The sequence below is a fragment of the Rattus rattus genome, chromosome 17 (genome assembly GCF_011064425.1).
Source record: "Rattus rattus isolate New Zealand chromosome 17, Rrattus_CSIRO_v1, whole genome shotgun sequence".
Taxonomy (NCBI): Eukaryota; Metazoa; Chordata; class Mammalia; order Rodentia; family Muridae; genus Rattus; species Rattus rattus.
In genome coordinates, this window is record NC_046170.1 from 29,393,245 (window position 1) to 29,417,239 (window position 23,995).

General features: G+C 43.2%; 2 protein-coding genes across 2 annotated transcripts in view; one reads left to right on the top strand and one right to left on the bottom strand.

Moving 5' to 3' along the window:
- Positions 1-1,292, top strand: part of Pkd1l3 (polycystin 1 like 3, transient receptor potential channel interacting) — a 59,819-nt gene extending 58,527 nt beyond the window's left edge. The window contains 1 exon segment of the mRNA XM_032887359.1: positions 1,122-1,292. Coding sequence (XP_032743250.1) covers positions 1,122-1,248 — 127 coding nt within the window. The 3' untranslated portion in view covers positions 1,249-1,292.
- On the bottom strand, positions 1,225-23,223 carry Ist1 (IST1 factor associated with ESCRT-III). The gene is made up of 9 exons (XM_032887360.1): positions 23,119-23,223; positions 12,169-12,271; positions 11,257-11,437; positions 10,780-10,867; positions 7,363-7,446; positions 6,954-7,064; positions 5,785-5,991; positions 3,384-4,875; positions 1,225-1,297 (listed from the first exon to the last, which is right to left on the bottom strand). Exons 2-8 carry the CDS (start codon positions 12,254-12,256, stop codon positions 4,771-4,773), a joined length of 864 nt encoding a protein of 287 aa, XP_032743251.1. The 5' UTR covers positions 12,257-12,271; positions 23,119-23,223; the 3' UTR covers positions 1,225-1,297; positions 3,384-4,770.
- Between the last annotated feature and the right edge of the window lie 772 nt (positions 23,224-23,995).

Here is a 23,995-nt window from a genome sequence, read left to right on the forward strand (position 1 = left end):
TTTTCCAGTACAATCCAAATTCATTCATTTGACCAATACTAGAGAAAGCAGGACATGGGATCTTTATTAGCAGCTAGAGCTATGAGCTACAAATAAATCAAAAACATTGACACTGAAGTTGCTGGAAACAGGTCTGTACAGAAATATTACATATAAGCAAAAATCTCATCTTCCAATCCCACAGCTAACCTCTTGGGGAAGGGCAGCCTTGGCCAGGGCAAAGCAGCACAGAAGTTATCCTAAGAAAGTCTCATCCACCAGGAAAGCAGTGAACTATAGCTACATGGCACTAAAACTCAAGATAGCAGTTTGTAAAGAGTCCCTTAATCATAAAAGTTTTCGAATGAAAACACGTACCCCTCCTGTCCTGGGGGCTTCCAGATCTCTACCCAAGAGACTTGAGTACTTCTATTAAGGCAACTGGAAGCCCAGCACTTCCTTCCTAACATGCTATGGGGAAAAAAACAAATGTCCAAAGTGCTGCTCTTTCCTAGAAAGGAAACAGCACTCAAAATAAAGGAAAAGGCCACAGAGGGCTCCCTGAGAATCCAGTAAAACCAAGAACTTTTCCAAACAAACTTTGCAACTGGATCCAGGTGGAACAGTGCCCTGCAGCAAGGAGTAGTGTACATGTCAATGAGGGCCCAGCCTCCAGGAACCGTGACCGTGGCTTTCTGAGTCATTGAGAACACACATGGTAGCCTTGATTCTTTCTACAGTCGCCCCCATGCAGAGGAAAGTATTTACAAGTCAAGGTTGAAACTCATCATAGGGTCCTCTCCTCCATGGTCCAGCCATCTTTGGCACCTCTACCCGCAATACTCCTCACTCCCTGTGAATGAAATGGCCAGGAAAGAACCAAGGGATCCATGTGAGAGGAAGACAGACAGGCAAACACAGCCAGAGCCTCTAGCTGTTAGTTCTCTCAGGATCTCTGGAGAACTGGAAAGCAACACAGTTGGTAGAGCAGCAGGAGCCCCGAGGAGGAGTGCTCAATGACGGTTAACAGAGGAAACGGAATTCATGGAGATTCATTGTTACAAGGAGAACTGTTCCGTATCGTATCAACTTCCAGATCGTGGATGCTGCCTGGTTTAAGAAACCTATGTTTTCTTTTTCAGCTCCTCAAATCTCCGGGAAAGATCATCAAAGTCTATGTCCTCTGACGCCGAGGTACTGGCTCCGGCAGATGCGGTCGGGAGTGTGTCTGGCACCGATGGCAACTCTGGCAGTACAAAGGTGTTGTAGTTATCCACAGGTCTGGAAGGGGGCTTTGCAGGAGCTTCTGGCTTGGGTCCTAATTAAATCAGGTCAAAGAGCACAATCTTATAAGTGGCAAAGGACTAAATAGATAAATAAATCAAAATGCAGGAGAGGCCAGGATGTAGCTCAGAGCATTTGCCTTGTATACACAAAGCTTAGTTTGATCCCCAGAACTGCATGCAACTGCGCATGTTGGTAAATGCCAGTACTAGGGAGGTAGAAGCAAGTGGATAGGGAAGTCCAAAGTCATGTTAAGACTGGGACTATCTGATGTAACAGAACAGTCTGCTCAGTATACAGTTCTTCTGCTTTGCTTTTCTTCTTTTCTTTCAATGCTGGAGATCGAATTCACGGACCTGCACAAGCTGGGCAAGTCCTCCATCACTGAGTACAGCCTACGCCTCCCAGTGAACTCCATGCCCAACTTTCTAATTTCAAATGCTTTCTAGGGGGCTAGTAGCATTTCACTTTTTAAATTTATTTTTATTTAATGTGCATTGGGGATTTTTCCTACATGTGTGTGATGGGAATTGAACCTCGGTACTCTGGAAAAACAGCCAGTGCTTTTAACTACTAAGCCATCTCTCTGGTCCTAGCACTTCATTTTTTAACTTACTGAGGAACTACAAAAACATGCCGGCTTCATGGAAAGTCACCCTTACTGTTTGTGCCTATATTGTCCTCTGTGCTGGCTAGTTTTATGTCAACTGGATGCAAACTAGAATCATTTGGGAAAAGGGAATGAATCTCAATTGAGAAAATGCTCCCACCAGATTAACGTGAGAGGCCCTGCTCACTGGAGGCAATGCTTCCCCTAGGTAGGTGGTCCTGAGTGGTATAAGAAACCAGGATGAAAAATAGAACTGACCCTGCTGGCATGGGCACAGGAAAGCCAGCCTAAGGGCATGAGAGTGGGAGAGCTGGCTCCGCCCCTTGCCAACTGGATTGGGTTAGTGAGGGCAGTGCTAGGGACTGTGGTGCAGGAGAGCTGACCAGCTCACTACCACCCAGGGCTTTGAGTTAGCCCACCCCATCTATGACCCGCTGGAGCATGGAAAGGGGCCAGTTCTACTGATCCAAACTTACAGAGTCTCCATGACACAGGGCAACAACAGGATCTCTAAGAGTCCCAGTGAGGATCCCGTATTGACAGAGTAACAGAGGCCTTGTACCAGACCAATGACTGATTGTAAAGAAGTATGGACTAAAAGGCTTACTGTGGGACTCACTGTGACACTAGAGCTTCTACAACAAGTCTGAGGGTGGGGGGATTGCAGGGGTGAAGGGTGGGTACAGGAACAGAAAGGAGTAAGATTGGGATGCATGATGTGAACTTCACAAAGAATCAATAAAAAGTTTAAAAAGCTATGAATTTAAGCAGGTGACCATTCATTCCTAGCTTCTGCCTCCAGATTCCTACCCTGACTTTCTTTGATAAAGGACTGTGACATAGAAACGTAAGCAAAATAAAACCTTTGTTTTACCACACAAAAGAAACCTAATACATCCTTCTTTAATACCTCACTTCAAAAACCAACTGATCCAATGCTCTTCTGGTCTCCAAGGGCACTGCATGCACATGGTACACAGACAACATACATAAACATGGGGCACGGGGTGGGGAGTTTAAAGAGATGGCTCAGCCATTAAGATAACATGCTCCTCTTCTAGAAGACCCAAGTTCAGCTCCTAACCACGTCAAAACCCCAAGCTAGGCATGGAGGGAGAGAGGAGACACGCTTTAATCCCAGCACTCGAGAGGCAGGTGGATCTGAGTTTGAAGCCAGCCTGGTCTACAGGGTGAGTTCCAGAACAGCCAAGGCTACAGAGAAACCCTGTCTCAAACACCAACTACCCATAACTGCATCCAGTTTCCTACACCCCCATAGGAACCTGCACTCATGCATATAAACCCACATGCGTATAAATAATGAGAAATAATTTTTAAAAACTTGAAGTGACTAAAAATATAGAACTTGAAAATTGAGGCTGAGGAAAGCAAGAAGTCCTGAATTCTTTGTTAGACCCATATTTGAAAAGAAGATAAGGACCATGGGTTGGATACTATGGCCATGGAGAGAGCAACTGTAAGAGGGTAAAGCTTTCTGAAATACACTCACCAACAATCTGTGCAGAAGAAACATTTTTATCACCATTAATGTCATCAACCTGCAAAACAAAGATTGTTACTAAAGGAAAAAAACAATGACATCTCTAGACAAAGTACTAACACCTTGGTTTCCAAAAGCTAAGCTATTCACCAAAAGCAACAGAATTTCTCCTAAGAAAATGCCTCCTAGTCTCTCCATGCTTCTCTGAACCACATAAGACACCATGCCAACCTCTGACCTACTAAGCAAAGAAAGAAAAGTCTTACCACACTGGGACACTTTTCAGCTTCCAGGCAAAGCAAACTAGTAAATCTATTAAGACCCAAGGCCTCAAGGACTGAAGATCCACCTCACTGCACACAGTTGGCCATGTTTTGATACATGGAATGCTAAAGCTTGAGAAAGACTCAGTTCCAGGAGAAAACTTATCAGCTAGAGATGGAAACCAATGGGAAGAATGATAAGCAAACTCAGGATCAGGGAGAGCTTCCTAGGTGAGTAATTTACATAGCACATCCCACACCAACTTGTTTTCTAAGTAAACCATGAGCTGGAAACAGCTCTCAAAGGCATGTATGTATGAATCAGGTATCTATACATAAGCCTGGCAGAAAACAAGTAATTCTGAAACAGTGACACAGTTCAAGGCATCTTTACCACATGAGCCATTATGAAAATTTCCATATACTCCCAAACACTGGGAGCTGCACCTAGGGCCTCCTGCACAACAGACCCGTGTTCCCCACTGCTCAACTACTTCCATGGTTTTTGTTTTACTTTTCATTTTGAAACAGGTCTTAGATTAGTGACCTATATCTCCCCTACTGCCACAGGTTTTAATACCAGAATAAAATGTGAACTAAATGCTACAGGCCAAAAATGACTAACTGGACACTTCTGATTAAGTCAAATACCCCATTACTATCCTTTCTCATGAATGTTGTGAACTTAAAAGACAAAAAAGCCTGGTGCTCTAATAAATACCAAATTACAGCAGCTCAATGTGCTTCTCGGGCTGGTTTAGTAGGACAGATATATCTACAGTAAGCGCTCCAGAGGCACACTGCTTCCCTTTACTGCTTTAGATGGGCTCATGTAGTCCAGCTGACTTGAACTCCTGATCCCTCAAAGTGCTGAGACTGCAGGCATGTGCTACCATGCCCATGTGAGTAGTGTAGCTTCCTAAGTGCAGGTCCTTTCTGATCCTGGCTTCAGTGCTGCCATAGCATGCCCACCACAAATGCCACCAACAGCACTCCCCATCTCCAGGGCAGCATGAAAGCAACAAAGACTCCAAAAGCAAAACCCATACTAAGTTGATCAAAAGTTTGCCTTCCCTGTTGTCATTATTTTGCTCTCTTCATGGGATTCACTCTCCTGCCGTTTACCAAAAGGCTCAGGCACTTACAGATTCGTAAGATGGGGGAGTTGCTGGTATCTGGGGTGGGTGAATGTTAGGAAAGGCCTGGTAAGTCCCCACTGGCAATCCACTGAAATCCGACTGCAAGAGAAAAGCAGTATCAGAAATGCTGCCCCCCAATCTGTAACTTCTAGATGGCCTGGGAAGAAATATGTGTAAAAACACATCATGTACATAGTATATATTCAAGGTCCTCAAAGGAAAAAAAGTCTCAAAAGGATCACATGTGATCAGAAAGACCACAAGCATAAAGATCTACAAAGGTTATTCTTCAATTATCACATTAAGTCTGCCTCAAGGGGAAAAAGGAAACTGAATCACTTGATTGCTACTAATGACCTACTATAAAACCAACATCTGGGCTGAAGAGATGGCTCAGCGGTTAAGAGCACAGACTGCTCCTCCAGAGGTCCTGAGTTCAATTCCCAGCAACCACATGGTGGCTCACAACCATCTATAATGGGATCTGATGCCCTCTTCTGGTGTGTCTGAAGAAAGCTACGGTGTACTCATATACATAAAATAAATAAATCTTAAAAAAAAAAAAAAACCAGTTTCAGTGTCTCAGATTGCACATTAAAGTCTTTGATGAATTAAAAAAAAAAAAAAAAGAAAGAAAGAAAACCAACATCCTAGCAACAAAGGCTTTTCAACCTGGCAATAAAGGGAAGCTCTTGTTTTTAGGAAAACAAAACAAAACAAAAACCCTACTAACAACAGATTCCCAGTTACTTAACAACCCTCCCTAAACTGGTTTTCCTAGTACCAGCTATAGATTTTTCTACTGCAGTTCCTGCAGCTAAAGCCAAGGGCTTTCCCGGATCTGATATTGTTCCTCAATGCACTTGCTTGAATACTCTGCTAATACAAGTGTTGTTACTGTTTTGTATTCCTGGCAACCTACGACTTCTCAGTGTGTCCAGAGCCCATCCAGTTGCTCTTCTGCAGCATTCCCTAAACGTCCACACTGTCTTTATATGACATACTTACTGGTCCCTTTGGCATTGGGTATGCGAAGGGAGCATTTGGAGATGGCGATGGCATGGGCATGGGCATGGGCATGGGCATGGTCCCATCAGGTGCACCAACTGGGGCTGTGAACCCGCCCCCTCCTCCTCTTCCAGGACCACCTTTCTTCACATCATCTGTAAATCCAACATCAATAAGATCTGTCTCCACTCCAACGGGAGCTTCTGCCTAAGAAAAAGACAGAAGCATTTATTAATCATGGCCATGACCAGGTTCCCTAGAAAAGTCTAGGCATACACATAAAAGCAAAGTTGTTTACTTTGGTCTCATATAGCCCAGGCTAGCCTTGAACTGATCCTCTTGCTTCCCTACCTCCCTCTACCCCCCTAGTTAATAAGATTGGTTAATCCCATTGGCTTTTTTGCTAACCTGATACTGTTTTTCTTTCATAATAGTGGTCAGGCCATCAACAGTGGTAGGGAAAGTGAAGGCATTAGGGAGAAGGACATACACCTCAATGCTGCACCACAGCCACAGACAATTCCCAGGAAGCAAGGGGAAAACAAGGGGAAGAAACGGAGACCAAGGTCTCCAAGGGAGGGAAGGAGGCAGAGTTTAAAGTCCCTAACCTAGGAGACTCAGGAAGGACAGTGTCCCAGGAAAGAACACCTGATCCAGCAGAGGGCCAGCTCTGAAGTACACGGACACATACATTAATACCCCTGAGAGAGCTGGGGAAATGAGCTGGGTGTCTGTGCTGGAAGTTGGTTAACGTAAGAACTACAGTACCCTGTTAACTTTAATTGTTGAATCATTATTATAGTCAAGACAGAGAATCTGTTCTACATGTGTATCTACACTCAGCTTTCTAACCACTCCCTGAAAACAGCACACTAAATGAACTATGTAGATCCTGGAGCACTGCTATGTACAAGGGACTTCTCCACCTCTTCCAGCTCACCGGAAGGCAGAAATAACATGCTTCAACATATCTATCAAGGCTGTACAAGATGCCTTCGTTTGCTCAATCTCATGCTTTAAATGCCCTGTGAGGTTTGCAGTCATATTTACTGTTATACAAGAAGGTAGCAAAGGCTTATGCGCACCGATTCAGTTAGTACAAATAGCTCCCCAATCCCCGAGAAGTCCTACACAGTCTCATTTTCCTCTGTGCTTAGGCATGAACTTACCATGACCACAGAGTCAGGTTCATAGGGCACATTGTAATTCTTGGCAATTTCAATCAGGTATCTCTCCACTAGGATCTTGGGTGGGGCTTCTACACTCAGTTTGTGCATTAGCTGTGATAAAAGATTGATGTTAAGAAGCATCCATACTAGTCCCAACCTGCTTCTTTTAAAATTTAGTTTCTCTCATTTTCCTGGTAAAACTGAGGACGTTAAGAACAAAGGTGAACTTTTTTCCCAGTCAGAAGGTACATTACAGGACGACAGCTTTCCTCACTCCCTAGTTGACAGGTACTCAGCATTAGTGGCTTCCCCATTTCATTCCTCCAACCCTTCTTTCCACTTTCCTCCTGCCGTCCTAACTCAACAGAGGATGGAAAGAGAAAAGGCAGGGCAGGGAGCGGCTCATTACCCTATCATTCACAGTCCCGATCTGGTTGGTCCTGCACAGCTTGCCATATTCCTTGCTGTATTTGGCACAGAGCTGATCAGCAACCTACAAAGAAAAAAGAAAAACTGTTAATAGAAACCACTCCCACAAACAGCTTCACAACTTCTCCTATAACATTAAACATATCTTTATTAGTAGGCTTAAAAGAAGCAGTCTATTGTTTTTGTTTGTCTCGTTTCTTGAGACAGGGGTTTTCTGTGTAGTCCCAGCTGTCCTGGGACTACCAAGAGATCTACCTGCCTCTGCCTCCTGAGTACTGGGATTAAAGGCATGGTACACTATGTCCAGCAAAAACAAAATGCACTGTCTATAAAACCTTGTAAGTATATATTACTTTTCATTTACTCAGACAGCAACAACCTAACCGCACTCACTCACTGAGCCGGACAGCACTGAAAGTACAACTATGAGGGGACGCGTGGCACACACCTATAATCCCATTAACTAGGGAGGTGGAAGCAAGAGATCAGGTCAAGGCTGGCCTGGGCTACGTGCTCCCACACTTCAAAACCAGTACTAAGGCCATGAACAAAAACAAAAAAAAGACACTATTCAGCCAAGCGGGGCAGTGCTCACCTTTAATGCCAGCACTCCGTGGCAGAGGCAGGCAGACTTCTCTGAGTTTGAGGCCAACCTGATCTACAGAGGGAGTTCCAGGACAGCCAGGGCTATACAGAGAAACCCTGTCTTGAAAAACAAAAACCTTGGCTGGAGAGATGGCTCAGTGGTTAAGAGCACTGCCCTGCTCTTCCATTGGTCCTGAGTTCAATTCCCAGCAACCACAGGGTGGCTCACAACCATCTGTAATGGGATCTGATGCCCTCTTCTGGTGTGTCTGAAGACAGCGACAGTGAACTTATATATAATAAATAAATAAATAAACAAATCTTAAAAAAAAAAAAAGAAAAACAAAAACAAACACAAGATACTATTCCTAAGGAGTCTTATAATCTAAGTACTAAATAATATTATCAATAGTAATAACCAATAAAGGTCCACCTGCAGCTAGGATAAATGCTACTAAAGGAAGGTACAACATGCAAATCAGACCTGAGCAGAAGAGTGAGGTGAGGCTGCCTCCTCTGAAGAAAGCAATGTTTTGACAATATTTGGAAGATTGTCAGAAGTAAACTAAGCAAAGAGCTAGGTACAGTACCGTGTATCTGTAACCCCTAATGCTCTCATTAGGCAGAGGCAGAGGCAGGAGGACCCTCACAAGCTTGAGACCAGCCAGGGCTGCATAGTTAGAAACAAAACAAATTAACTCAACAAGATAGAAAGAAAATTATTCTAGGAAAATATGTAAAAGTTTCCAGGGACTAAAACATGGCTAGTTCACAAAGCCAAAACAAAGTCAGTGAATCTAGAATAGAACCTGTGGTGTTGAGTAACAACTGAAACCAGTTACACAAGAGCCAGATGCTGCATCACAGAGAACCACAGAAAGCTACCTGAGGATTTTAAAGCAAAGAGCTGTCTTAACATAGGATCTGTTACCTTAAAATGTTTTAATTTTCTGGCTTACAATTGTGTAGGAACTGTAAATTGTGAACTGTCCATAGTAAGGCCTATCATGCCAGCACTTATGAGCTCAAGGTTACTTTTAACTACATAGCAAATTCAAAACCACTCGGGGTTATGAACCCTCTGTGGTAGTTGAATGTAACTGGCTCGTAAGGAGTGCGCTATTAGGAGGTATGGCCTTGCTGGAGTAGGGTGTGGCCTTGCTGTCACTGTGGGAAGTATTTGAGATCTCAAAGCTAAACCCAGTGTGGCACACAGTCTCCTTCCGCTATCCAAGATACAGAACTCTCAGCTACTCCTCCAGCATGGCTGCCTGCACGCTGCCACATTTCCCACCATTGGAATATGAACTAACCTCTGAAATTGTAAGTCAGCCACAAATTAAATGTTTTCTGTTTCTGTTGTAAGAGTTGCCATGGTCATGTTGTGTCTTCAAGGCAATAAAAACCCTAAGACTCCCTTATCTCAAAAAAAAAAAAAAAAAAAACCAGAGAGAGAGAGAGAGAGAGAGAATGAATGAATGAATGAATGAATAGCATTTGCTATGGAGGCTCACAACTACCTATAACTTCAATTCTAGGGAACCTGAAACTCTTGTAACCTGTGCAGAAACCAGGCATGGACATGATGCACATACATTCATGCATGTAGGCAGGCAGGCAAACACTCATACACATAAAGAGCTTAAAAACAACAAAGTGTTCTGGAGATGGAATAGCTCAGTAATAGAGACCTGCTCAGTGTGTGTGAGGACAGACACAGCTGTGTGAGGGCCTAGGTTTGACCCTCAGCACCACAAAAACAAGATGATAGCAAAATGCATATCAAGCAAATGTATACGTGTCCAATAAATGTTTTTCTCCCTATCCCTCTCCACTCCTGTGCCTTTTGGGAAAGGTCATTGAATGAAGTCCAGATTGGCCTTTACTCATGCTCTTGCCTCAGCCTCCAAAGCACAGGGAATATATATATATATTATATAATGCATATAATATATATATAAAATGCATATAATATAATAATATATAATATATATATAATGCATAGACTACCACACCCAACTAAAAAATAACTTAAGCTACTGGCTGGTTTTGTGTGTCAACTTGACATAAGCTAGAGTCATCAGAGACAAGGGAGCCTCAGTCGAGGAAATACTACCATCCAGCTGTAAGGCATTTTCTCAGTTTCCTCAAGGGAGGGGAGGGCATTGTGAGTGGTGCCATCCCGGGGCTGGTGGTCCTGGATTCTATAAAAAGGCAAGCTGAACAAGCCAGGGGAAGCAATCCAGTAAGCAGCACCCTCCATGGCCTCTGCATCAGCTCCTGCCTCCAGTTTCCTGCCCTGTGTGAGTTCCTGTACTGACTTCCTTTGGTGATGAACAGCAATGTGAAATGTAAGCTGAATAAACCCTTTCCTCCCCAACGTGCTTCTTGGTCATGATGTTTGTTAGTCAGGATAGAAACCCTGACTAAGACCTGCAACAACATTTGGCACATAAATTTAGACTTTCAGAAAGTTGTTCACATTCTCAAAATGATTCCTGTGCTATGAAGATCTGAATGGTAACTGATTAACTGATTAACAAAGCCCATTTCAAAGCCAGAAGCTTGTGTACAAGATACCGAGTTAAACAAACGGACTTTAATAATGGTACAAAAAAACCACACAGATGGGGCATGGTGCCATTTCCTTTCACTTCAGCACTCAGAGGCAGAGGCAGCGTAAATTTCTGTGAATTCTAGGTTAGCTTGGTTTAGATGTAAGTTCCAAGCTAACAAGACTGGCCAGTGACACAGTGAGACTTTGTCTATAACAAACCAAAAACCTATAGATACAGAAATTGCTTATACTCACTATTTTCAACTCAGCCACTTCTGACTGCAATCGAGGAGCAGCCCAGATCAATGTAGACACAGATTCAGCCAGACCAGAATCTAGCTCCCTAATGAAGAAAAAATATGTAATTTAACATCCTTTAAAACAAACCAACAAAGGCCGTAGTCGTTATGTCAGATGACATCCACAGTTACTTCACAAATTACACTGGCTTCTGGAAACTGGCATTCTAGTAATTTCATTTCCCTATTTTGCTTTTAGAGAAACTAAGTTGCATGCCTAAGTGCACAAGCCTCAGACAAGCTGACCCAAGCAAGACTCAAACCTGGGACACTGGACTTCAGAGTCTGCTTTCTTTTCACTAACAGGCAAAAGATCCTTGGGAATGTGAAAGAACCTGTCAGTGTTAGCCTGCTGCAGATCCATGTAGAGTGAGAAAATATTACTCCGTCCTCAAGTCCAGATATGTTTAGCCTCTGAGGCAAGATATCTTACTTCATAGACTGGATAAGGCCAAAGCGAGCCAGCAGCAGGTCACAGTACAGCTCCAGGATCTCCATGGCCTCCACAAGGTAGTCTTCCCGGATTATGTGCTCCACACGGATACGTGCTCTCTCGTCCTTCCCAGCGGCCAGATAGTCAGCAATCTCCTTCCTCGCTTTCTGAGCCAGTTCCGCTGGGACACAAACCCCACTCCAGTCACATACAGTAGTGTACTGGGACTTGGCCAGTAGGCAGACCTCCACCCGCCAGAGAAGACTGAGAAGATGGGTGCTGTAATCCACAGTGTCCTAGCTCATACTCTCTTAGCGTCTACTCTCTTCACTACTGCTCTAGAGTTTGCCATCCTGTACAGATAAGACTATGACACTGGCTGACATTTCCAACTCAGGAGTCACTGGCTCCAGGACACCTGTGTATACCACAATAAGGAGGCTCAAGTGCCTACGACACAGAAAATAGAAAAACATGTGCAGATCACCTATGCTTAGCCTCCTGTACACTTCTAATAAAACCACACTTAGATTACTTATACTGTATTATAGAAATGCTACATAAATGGTTGTTATAATATATTTTTTGGAATAATGATAAGAATTCTGTACATACCCAGTACAGATGCATTTTTTTTCTCTGAATACTTCTGATCAGCATTCGTCTGAATGCATGGATGTGAAACCCATGGATGCAGAGCATACAAATACAGAGAGGTCAACATTGTGTCCCTTTCTCTGCAACAAATTGTCTCAGTTTAACTGTATACAAGAAGCAGACATGTATCCTAACTACACAGCTAGGAGAAAACCCCACAGTAGTAGCCTCAAAGATCCAGCTGGGGTGCTGCAGCCCACAAAAGAAAGAGGGAGCGGGGGTAGGGGGAGAGGTTGGTACAGTAACAGTACTCACTTTTTTTTTTCTCCAACAGTTTAAGACGATTTATAACTAATCTCAAATTGACTCGTAAGCGCTCAGCTTTGAAACCAGAGCCCAGCATGTTGTCCTGCTCCTCCTGGAAAAAGTGACAACACAGTGAAAAGTCCACATTAGCTCAGGAACTGGCACTACTTAGAGGCAGACAGTAACATAGGCCAGTATTCTTCCCTTTTTTCTTTTGGGTGTTGGGAATTGAACCCAGGGCTGTGTACATGCTGAGCACATCTCTACCCACTGAGTATCTCCTCAGCCCCCAGGGTTTTTCTAAGACAATGACATGATCTAAACATCTTGTTTACGTATCATTTACCATTGTTCAAAGAACTGAGTGCACAGGAACAAGTGGATATGAAATCTAAAATAATGTGGTGAAAGGTAAAATTTTAGTATGTAGGTATTGGCCATGGGAGCAGAGTGATTAAAAAGACAAGGAAGCCGGGCATCACAGTGCTGCACACCTTTAGTCCCAGCACTTAGGAAGCAGAGGCAGGCAGATCTCTGTGAGTTTGAAGCCAGCCTGGTCTACATAATGAGCTCCAGGATAGCCACTGCTACAGAGACAGACTGTCTCCAAATACAAAACAAAAGAGTAGACTAGACAGGAAGTATTCCATTTAAAAAAATGATGCTCTTTTTTAAAAGACTGCCAAAGTTAGAACAAATTCAAAATATCCTCATGTTAATTTCTCAAATATTGCTACTAAATCTGAGTCTTTGAGAAAAGTGGTACCTCAGAAAGGTCATTAGCATGTACTTAGACACAAAGGTTATACAAGGGCGTGGAAGCACAACGCTGCCTTATGAAGTTCTACAACAGAGTGCTATTTACCAAACACTGCACAGAGCAGCTATTCCAGTCAACGTAAACACAAAATGTCAGGACACATATTACACATTGACCACTGTATATTCTATCTCATGACAGTACAATTTCTATTTCTTTCCATTTTATTTCTGGATTCAAAACTTTAAAGCAATATAATATCCAAGCAGATGCTAGATCTGACAAAATAAGCAAGGAAAAGACAAATAAAACAGACAAACAGTACAAACACTAGGACTAATATTTGCTTGTGTAAAAAGCACTTTCAGAAGATATCAGGATACTTTCTTTCATGAAATGGCCTCCAGAAACCTTTCTATTACACTGGATAACTTCCATCCAGAGTCAGAAAGTATCTCTGACCCATTATGCTGAAATACGATCCATCCATTCAAGAAGAACTTATTGATTATGTGTCAGATCCTGGTTAAGTACTGGAAATTGGGAGAGTATGTACAGCCTCTGATTCTCATAAGAAAATTATATTCTACTGAAGAAAAAAAATAATTAAAATCCAGGAAGCTACCATAGTAGTTCAAAGAACAAACCTATAATCCTAGAGTCTCTTGATTGGGAGGGGCTGGAGACTTCTGCATTGTCATAACTGGAGAGGAGGCTATCAGCAACTAGTAGGCAGAGGCCTAGGACACCATTAACCAGACAAGAATGAACAAGACAGTGGTCTTACAGCATCTGTCCCAATCTCAACAGAACTAAGACTGAGAAACCTACTGTAAAGAAATGACCCAAACTCTTAAGACAATCACAATAAAAGGTCCTCCAGATGGCAAAGCCTAAGCAAGCTGCATCTTTTTTTTTTTTTGGTTCTTTTTTTCGGAGCTGGGGACCGAACCCAGGGCCTTGCGCTTCCTAGGCAAGCACTCTACCACTGTGCTAAATTCCCAACCCCAGCAAGCTGCATCTTAAAGAAGAAACCAGACACTTGTAAACGAAGAACCTGGCCTGATGTGGCAGTACAAGTTGACACATGCCAAGATGTTGTCTCAACCCTAAAACCTCCCAAGCACAAGGAGTTGTGTGTGTAAAATCCCAGGTTCCGGAGCTTTCTGAGAGTTAGTCTAGCAGAATACTCTAATGCCAATACTTAGCAGAATATGTGTTGACAGATCCAAACAGTATCAATACTCTCAGGCACTCATAGCAGGGATGAATTGCAAGTAGGAAGAAAGACAAGCATTAACAACTATTATACTTTCTAATAACCTGCACCAAGTCAGTCAGCAACAGTGGGTAGAACTGAGAATAAAACTTGAACACAAGCCAAGCATGGCATCTGTACCTTTAAACCCTAAAGAAAGAGGTAGTAAGATTCCTTGAACCTTAATAGTTCCAGCCTGGGAAATATATAGAGACACACTAAACTAAAACCTAAACTCACCTGAAACCAAAGCCCAGGTAAGCGATCCGTATCATGTAACACTGAGTCCTTTAGCATTATAAACTATAATAGAGCTCAGATCACATGTACAAGGCCCAGGAAAATGGGAGTGTGCTCACAGAAGAGGGTGAGGTAGGACTGTAGAAGCCATAGGGGTCAAGGTAGACCACAAGAAAAAAGCCCACAGAATAAAACTAAGCATGTCTCATAGGAAGGAGCTCACAAAATAAGAAACATGGACCCTGCATGGGTCTGAGCTAGTCCTCTGCATATACCTTATGGTTGTATAACTTGGTGTTCTTGTGGGACTTCCAACAATGGGGGCTGTTTCTGACTCTTCTGCCTATGCTTGGGACCCTTTTCTCCTACTGGGTTGCCATGTCCAGCCATGATATGAGGGTTTGTGGCCGGTTATTGTAACTCATTAGGCCATATCTGGTAGACATCTCTGAGAGGCCCACCTTTTTTTTTCTTTTAAAGGGAAATAGGAATTGATCTAGGGGAGGGGAAGTAGGGAAGGAGAAACTGAGGTTAGGATATAATGTATGAGAGGATGCTCGTTTAAGAAGAAAATGGGGGCGTGGTGGGGTACTGCAGAAACTGCTTAGTTGACAAAGCACTTGACAAAGTACTTGCTACTTAGATCTAACAACCTGACTTCAATCCCATCAACTACACAGAAAGCTGGGCAGGCAGAGACAGGCAGATCACTGGGGCTCAGAGTAGCCAGGCAGCCTAACTTATCAGGTGAGCTCCAGGTTTTCACTCAAGAACCTGGCTCAAAAAACAAGGTTGACAACCCCTGAGGTTCACTCGGGGCTCTACATGTTCAAATAGCCTCCACAAGTATGTACTGAATGCCTTCTGTACATAACAAGCCCTAGCAATACACTAGTTAGAAAACATGGACTGGAGAGGGCTCCGTGGTTAGGAGCACTTCCTGCAGGACCTGAATCCACCTGCCAGCACTGACGTGACAGCTCACAGCCATCTATAACCCAAATCCATGTTACATAAAGGACAAAGAACTTCACAATTAGCTATACTAGTTAGAACACTACTATATTTTTTAAAAAGTCATATAGTACTTACCATTAAGTTTAATTTTATGCAAAATTAAATAAAGTTAGGGGGAAACTTCAAATATGCATTTTTTGAGTATTTAGGATTTGGGGCCTAAAACTGAAAGGGTCATGTGACCAGGAAATTGATGGAACTGGCAACACTTGTACAATTAATCACTTTGATGTAGTTTTTTATGACCTTGTCAGCTACCTGTTTGGAAATTGTCATGAAGGCAAAGATAACAAAATTGGGGCATAATGCAAACTTGTAAGTTAGGGTAGAAAATTGCCAAGACTTCTGTGGTTTTTAACTAGGCTATGCTGCAGTCTATGTCAATTTATCAATATCAATATATCAAAAAAAGTCACATTTGTATTTAGAAGGTTGGAAAACAAGGGATGGAAAGACAGTTGCTCAGTGGCTAAGAGCACTTGCTGCTCTTACAGAAACCTTGGATCTGGTTCTCAGCACCGGTATAGCGGTTGCTTTACAACTGTCTCAGAAACCCCAGTTCCAGGGTCTGGTACCCTCTTTTGGCTGACACAGGTGTGCTCATGGTTGACTTGCAAAAAGTACAAAAATTAAATTTAAAGAAACAAATAGAAATATTAGAGTAGTAAGAAACAAGGTAGAGGATCAATAACAGAATGCAAAATTACAGAAAAGTCAGTACACGTAAAGAGAGCAACAACAGTCTCCAATTTGAAAGAGAGTTCCAGGACATCCAAGAAAAAGGTAACAACCTAGACAAGAAACCGTCCAAGAGCTCCCTTAAGAATTATGGTAAGGAGAGTGCTGGAGAGAGGGCTCAGCAGTTAAGAGCACTGACTGCTCTTCCAAAGGGCCTGAGTTCAATTCCCAGCAACCACATGGTGGCTCACAATCATCTGTAATGGGATCAGATGCCTCTTCTGGTGTGTCTGAGGACAGCTACAGTGTACTCACATACATAAAATAAATAAATCTTAAAAACTAAGAAAGAAAACAATTGTGATAAGGATGCTAAAGTTTATCTCCACGACTGAGGGCTCTGGATGGGGAAAGACTTTTTTAAGGGACTGGCTACTGGGAATTTGACCATGCTCCAATGAGTATATTAGATAACACAAATTGGACTAACATTGTGTGTGGTTTTTTTTCTCTTTTTCTTTTTTTTGTTGGGGGGGGTCAAAAGAGTTGGGACAGATATGGGAGGACTGGGAAGTGAGTGTGATGTGTGTGATGGTTTGTATATGCTTGGCCCACGGAGTGACACTACAGGACAAGTGGCCTTGTTGGAGTAGGTGTGTCACTGTTGACATGGGCCTTAAGACCCTCTGAACCTATAAGCCAGCCCCAACTGAATGTTGTCATTGTAAGAGTTGCTTTGGACATGGTGTCTGTTCACAGTAGTAAACTCCTAACTAAGGGTGCATGATGTGAAATTCCCAAATGATCGATAAGGACATTATGAAAAAATCTCATAAAAACAAACAAAACCATGATTGAAAATTGCTCAGTGCTTGTTGTACAGTCATGAGCATGGAGTTTCCATTCCAGCATACATGTAAAAAGCCAGACGCCAAGTGTGTGCCTGTGATCCTAGCACTGACCTAAGTGGAACAGGTCACTAAAGCTCGCTGGCCTCCAGCCTCACCAAGACATTGTGAATTCCAGGTTCAGAGACGCCTTGCCTGGAAAAAACCCTAGACAATGTGCTAGAACACCAGACATCCACTTCCAGACTCCCTGCAGGAACAGATGTACACTGCACATATACGTGCACATACACTAAACACACACAAATAAAAATGAACAAAGCACATCAGGCAGTGGTGGCACATACCTTTAATCCTAGCACTCAGGAGGTAGAGGCAGTCAGATCTCTGAGTTCGATACCAGCCTGGTGTACAGAATGAGTTTCAGGACAGCCAGGGCTACACAGAGAAAACAGGGGTTGGGGACAATGAAGTAAGAAAAGGGAGCCCATTAATTTGAAAAGTACCAGGGAAGGGTATACAGGAGGGCTTGGAGGAAAGGGGAGATGTAATTAAATTATAGCATCAAATTTTTTTTAATTAACAAAGTCTCAAATATTGTCAAAACAGAGGAATCTGCATATCATATTCCAGAGGGGCTGGAAATATAGCTCAATGCTAAAACATTTGCAAGATGTCCTAGATTTGAGATTAACATTATGCAAAAAAGCTACTTGAAAAGATACTAAGTAGAAATTCCCCTAAACTGACACATATAAACACATGGACTCGGAAAACTCCAAACAACAAACCTAGAGATTTATGCCTCATCTTATCATAATCAGATTGCTGAAATCAGAATCAGAGATCTATTTTTTTCTGAATAAGGTTTGTGTTTACCTATCTGTTTTAAAACTCAATCTGTAAACCAGACCAGCCTTTTTGAACTCAAGAGATCCACCTGCCTGTCTCCCTAAATGCTGGGATTAAAGGTGTGCAACACCACACCCAGCTATAAATAAGATTTTTATAAAACTGAAAAAAGCCAGATATAAGTAATATATTACCTACAGTATATCTATTCAAATGACCAAAGATGCTGTAGCATGAACCTACTGCCCCAGCTACTTGGGATGAGTAGGGAGGATCACCTGAGGCCAGTCCAACAACACATCCAAGATTCCAAAAAGCAGAAAAGAGGGGGCAATCTATAAATTTTACCTGAGATCATAGAGACTAAAAGAAAACAAAGTCATTTCAAAATACTGAAAGAAAGGAACCATCAACCCAGAAACTTTACATTCCTCAGAATTAAAGGGGAAACAAGACATGATCTTCTGAGGGAAAGCAAAGTTTTGTCTTCAGCAGAACTGCTGTAAAAGAACTGCTAGAGGGGCTGTTGAGATGGCTCAGTATTTAAGAGCAGTGATTGTTCTTCCAGAGGATCCAGGTTCAATTCCCAGAACCCACATGGCAGCTCACAACTGTCTATAACTCTGAGATCTGACACTCTCGCACATACATACATGTAGGCAAACAACCAGTGCACATGAAGATAAATACATTAAGAAAGGGAAAAACTGCTAAAGAAAAGGCTGATGAGATAGCTCAGTGTACAAGTATTTGCTGACAGCCCTGGGGATCTGGGTTCATGCCCCAGAACCCACAAAAAGGTAGAAAAAGAAAATCAATTCTAGAGCTGAACACATACCCCTTCACACATAAAGATACAGAAATGACAAATATAGCAATAAATGTAATGGATTATTCCTCTCAACTCTGTTAAACTTGACACTTAGAATAACTTTATGGGATTTTCAACATACATAAGTATAAAATACTTAGGATAACCATTACCTAAGAGGAAGAAGATAAAACAACCTATATAGCGCTAACCTTTTGTCTTAGTTACTTGCTCTGTAGATTGACCATGAACTCAGAGATCTGCATGCGTTTCTCCTGAGCACTGGGACTAAAGGTGTGGCCCACCAAGGTTGGATTTAAGTTTTTCTTCACTTGGAACTTGCTCTGTCTCGGGCTGACCTCAGAGATCTGCCTGGCTTTATCTCCTAGGATTAAAAGTGTGCACCACCATGCCTGTATCTAAACCTAGCTGGGTAAGATCTTGCCCCCAAAGTCCCACTCCCTTAATTCAATTTAATCATCTTGAACACAGGATACAGTTCCATGTCACTTCCTGGTGCCCCCTTTAATACTCAAACCATGTATTTTATATTTTTCCTTTTAAAGCTTGCTATACTTGTTCAAAACGCTCTTCATGAGACTTAACCAGAGAATAAAGGGCTTTTTTGAGACTTTCTTTGTCAATGCAATTAATATAAATCTTTCCACATTAGCCTCGGGGAGACTCCAGACAAGGGCAAAAAGCAGCTACATTCTTCACCAAAATACCATAAAAACAGTCTCTATGCCACATACTGAAATTCTCCTCTGAAACTTCTTGGGCCAGGTCTCACAGTTCAAATTACTCTCAGCAACAAAATCTTCCATATTCCTACTAGGATAGCCCATTAAGTCCCATTTAAAGCATTCCTCTGCTTCCCAAATCCAAAGTTCCAAAACCCACATTCTTCCCAGCAAAAAGCATGGTCAGGCCTATCACAGCAATACCCAACTGGTATCAACTTCTGTCTAAGAGTTTTACTGCTATGAGCAGACATCATGACCAAGTCTTATAAAGGACAACACTTAATTGGGGCTGGCTTATAGGTTCAGAGATTCAGTCCATTATAGTCAAAGCAGGAGCATGGGAGCATCTAGGCAGGCGTGGTTCAGGAGAAGCTGAGAGTTCTACATCTTCATCTGAAGGCTGCTAGAGGAAGACTCACTTCCAGGTAGCTAGGGTGAGGGTCTTAAGCCCACATACACAGTGACACACCTACTCCACCAACAAGGCCACACCTCCTAATAGAGCTACTCCCTGGGCCAAGCGTATACAAACCACACATTTCTGCATTTTACCACAAGTAGAAAAACAGTCTCTAAAAACATGGCCACATCTATCAATTCGAGAGCAATATCATACATATGCACACACACTAAAAACACTTTAAATTTTTTATTTTTAATTATTTACTTTTATTTTATGTGCACTGGTGTTTTGCCTGCATGTATGTCTGTGTGAAGGTGTCAGATCTTAGAGTTACAGACTGTTGTGAGCTGTTATGTGGGTATTGGGAATTGAATCAGGGTCCTCTAGAAGTGCGATCAGTGCTGTTAGCCCCCGAGTCACCTCTCCGGCTCCTAAAAATTTTTATTTTTATTCATGTGGATGTGTGTGTCTGTGTATGTGTAAGCCACATGCAGGTGGGAGTCCTCAAGAGACCAGAAGAGGCCATCAGGGATCTCTTGGAGATGTAGGTGCTGGGAACCAAAACTGGGATCTGGAAAAACAATAAGCACACTTCACCCTTAGCCATCTCTACTTTAAAACACACTGGAAACTAGAAAGTGACCAAATAACCTAGAGGTAAAAAGTAGTAAAAGCGGGCTGGAGAGATGGCTCAGAGGTTAAGAGCACTGTCTGCTCTTCCAGAGGTCCTGAGTTCAATTCCCAGCAACAACATGGTGGTTCACAACCATCTGTAATCAGGTCTGGTGCCCTCTTCTGGCCTGCAGGCATACATGCAGGCAGAAAGCTGTATGATGTATACATAATAAATAAATAAATAAATAAATAAATAAATAAATGTTTAAAAAAAAAAAGTAAAAAAAGCGGTGAGAAAATGACCAAACAGAAAGTAACAGACGCCCAAATATATAGTGAGTATATAACTAAATGTGAATGGAAAAACACCTTTAAAAACACAGATGATTAGTGGTTGGGGATTTAGCTCAGTGGTAACAAGAGCAAGGCCCTAGTAAGGCCCTGGGTTGGGTCCCCAGCTCGAAAAAAAAAAAGAAAAGAAAAAAAAAAAAAAAAAAAAACAAAAAACACAGATGATTAGCCAGACCTGGTGGCAAAGGAATTTAATACCAGCAGTGGGGAAGCAGAGGCTGGAGGATCGGACTCTGAAGTCAGTCCAGTTTGCACAGCAAGCTCCATACCAGCCTGGGCTATATGATGAGACTGTCTTAAAAACAGTAGCAGCAGCAGCAGCAGCAGCAGCAACAAAACCGAACAACAGGTACTGTCAAAAGTGGTGATCAGGGCATTAAAGAGATGGGTCTTATGGTAGTTAAGATCACCACTGGCAGGCAGCTCTTCCCCATGACACTGGGATGTATTCCCTGCACCTACATGGTGGCTCACAACTGTCTTCCCTGGGGGATCGGATGCCTTCTTTCTGGCCTGTGAGGACACCATGCATGCACGTGATATGGGCAGACACATAAAAGAAAGAGTACTGGTTCATAAGTGGTTCCCCGGCATGAGAGACTGACAGGCAGGAGGATCATGAGTGTAAAACAGCCTAGACTACACATCAAAACTGTCTCAAAAGTGTCCGAATGAAAAAAGAATCAACTAATTCGTTAACAGGAGGAGTACTCCATCTAACTAGGTGAATTCACCAAGAAAACACAACTGTAACTCTGAATTCCTCTCATGAGAAAAGATTCAAAACACATGAAACAAAAAGAAAAACAATCTAGTTAGAAGCCTCAATATATCCCCCTTGACAAGTCATGGATCCAGCAGACAGAACACCAGCAAAAATAACAACTGTTGTTTGGCTATTAATGAGTGAGAAGCAAACAGTTGAGAATGTCAACTTAAGGAAGAAGGATTTTCAAACTTTATTTTATTTGTGTGTATGTGTGTGTGCACATGCGTTTCCAAGGACCACAGTACAAGTGTGGATCAGTTGTGGGTACTCTCTCTACCACGTAGGTACTGAGGATCAAGATCATACCAGGCTTGGCCACAAGGGCCTCTAAACACCCAGCCATCACACAAGCCTTCCTCCTCTTCATTCAATCCAGCTCCTAGTCTATAGGATGTTTATCTGCGGTGGACCTGGGTTCAATTCTCAACACCACATGGTGGCTCACAACTATAACTCTAGTTCCAGGGGATCTGAAACCCTCTTTGAACTCCACAGGCACCAAGCACACTCGTGATTCAGATATACCTGGAACCCTAAACAAAGGGTCTAGGCAAAACACCATACACATAAAATAAAAATGAAATATTTAAAGGGGGGAAAAAGGAAACCTCATTATCAGTAATTTAAGGGGTCCACTTGAAATCATTTAGACTATAGTTTGTTTTGAAGTTTTACTTTAAACAACAACAGGTTACATATAATTGGGACTTGATCCTGATTACAGCTTAAATTAAGTGGACCAGAGTCTACTTAAGGATTCTAGAGACTCAGGTCTTGTTAGAAACTAGAGGCACGAGAAGAAAAGAGAAGGGCAACAAAAAGTAATCTGGGGAAGAAAACAGTGTTTTTATCAGGTGAAAATGTTAAGAAGTCGCATGACTTAAACACAAGGATGCTGTGAAGTTCCCCTCGAAGATCAAAAACCTCAATGTTAATAAGTGTGTCGACTAACGTTTTATTAAGCTGGAAAAATACACGCATAAGGAAAAGTATGACTGAAACAGTGGCATAAGTTGATTGTTTGATGGAGGAGTTATACTGTTTTGTTATAATAATAATAACAACAACAACAATAATACCAGAACCAAACGCTACGAAGGCATAACAAAAGAAATGACAATCTCCTCCGGGAGCCATTCATCATCAGACTGAACACAGAAAGCCCCTGTAGCCTCCTTCTGCAATCAGTCTACAGCCCTGGTCCGGTCCGCATCCAAGCTTAAGTTCAAGGTACTGAGTGCCACGCCTGACCACAGGACCCGGAAGAGGAGCACTAATTCTGGCTCTCCTTGTCTGACTCACCCCGCAGCGACCGCGGCGGTGGAGACAAGGCCTTTCTGAGGGTCCCGACCCCACGACACGGCAGAGGGGTGTCTCCTCGGAGCCTCGGTCATGCCCCGGAACCACGACAGTACCAATCTCTGCGGTCCCACCTCCTCCCACGGCCCGAGCCCGACCTCAGGCCTGACCCTGCCTACCCCTTTCTTCCCGGCTGACAACGGCACAGATGACTTGACCTTAAGGTCCTAACGCTGGCTGGAGTCTCCGAAAAGCGGAGCGTTGAAGGAAGAGGGAGACAAAGACGTCTGAGGCTAAGGAGGGCACGCTCACCTGGAGGGATCCAGACGCGAAAACGGAAGAAGCAGACTTCCGATTAGCCGTTCAGCATCCAAAATGGCGATTCCCTCGACCTCACCACAGAGGACTGAGCGGAGGAATCCAAGAGGGGTGTGGAGGGTCGCGTTAGCCACGCCCTACCTAACGGAGATTGGCTGTGCGCACAACAGGGGGCGGGGCTGGGGACTATTTCCCACGGCGGAGGCGTGGAACTTAACTTGTGACACCTGACGTCTAGCAGTGGGTTGAGTCACTTGCTAGGGGCGCGCCTTGCAATTTACCTGGGGCGCGGCGAGGCAAGTGGAGGCTTCTCTTGGAGTCTGTGCCCAGTACCCTTGTTCCAGATTCTTCCACCCCTGGAAAAACCGGCCGCCACTACCTCCCAAACGTCCGCTGTTCTGAGCGGAGGCCGGCTCCCTAACCTGGCTCGCCGGTCATTGGATCCTGGGTCTACGACCTCTGAGGGGCGGTTGGGCGAGATTTAGCGCTGTGGAGCCCATTCGGCTTCTGTCTACCGATACTGATCCTCCCTTCCTCTCCCACGCCGAGTCTGCTGTCCACTCACCTTCACTAATAATGCTCTCTCCGATTAGAGGCGGCATTTCTAGGCTTGAAAGCGTGGAAGAGCCTTCGAGTACTCTTGCTCTTGGCCTTGCTATAGGAGGCCACAGCTATTAAGACCAAAATTGTGGCTTGTCTTGGGTCAGTCGTAAAACGAGAACCTCGGGTTACCTTAGAAGGATTGCATGAACTGAAAATAACTGGCTTGTGACCGTGCGCGGCATTTCACAGCCCCAGGATTCCAGGACCTCAGAGTACACAATATTTGGTTCCCTTAGAATGTTCGGATCTTTTCCCCCAGCAAAGTATT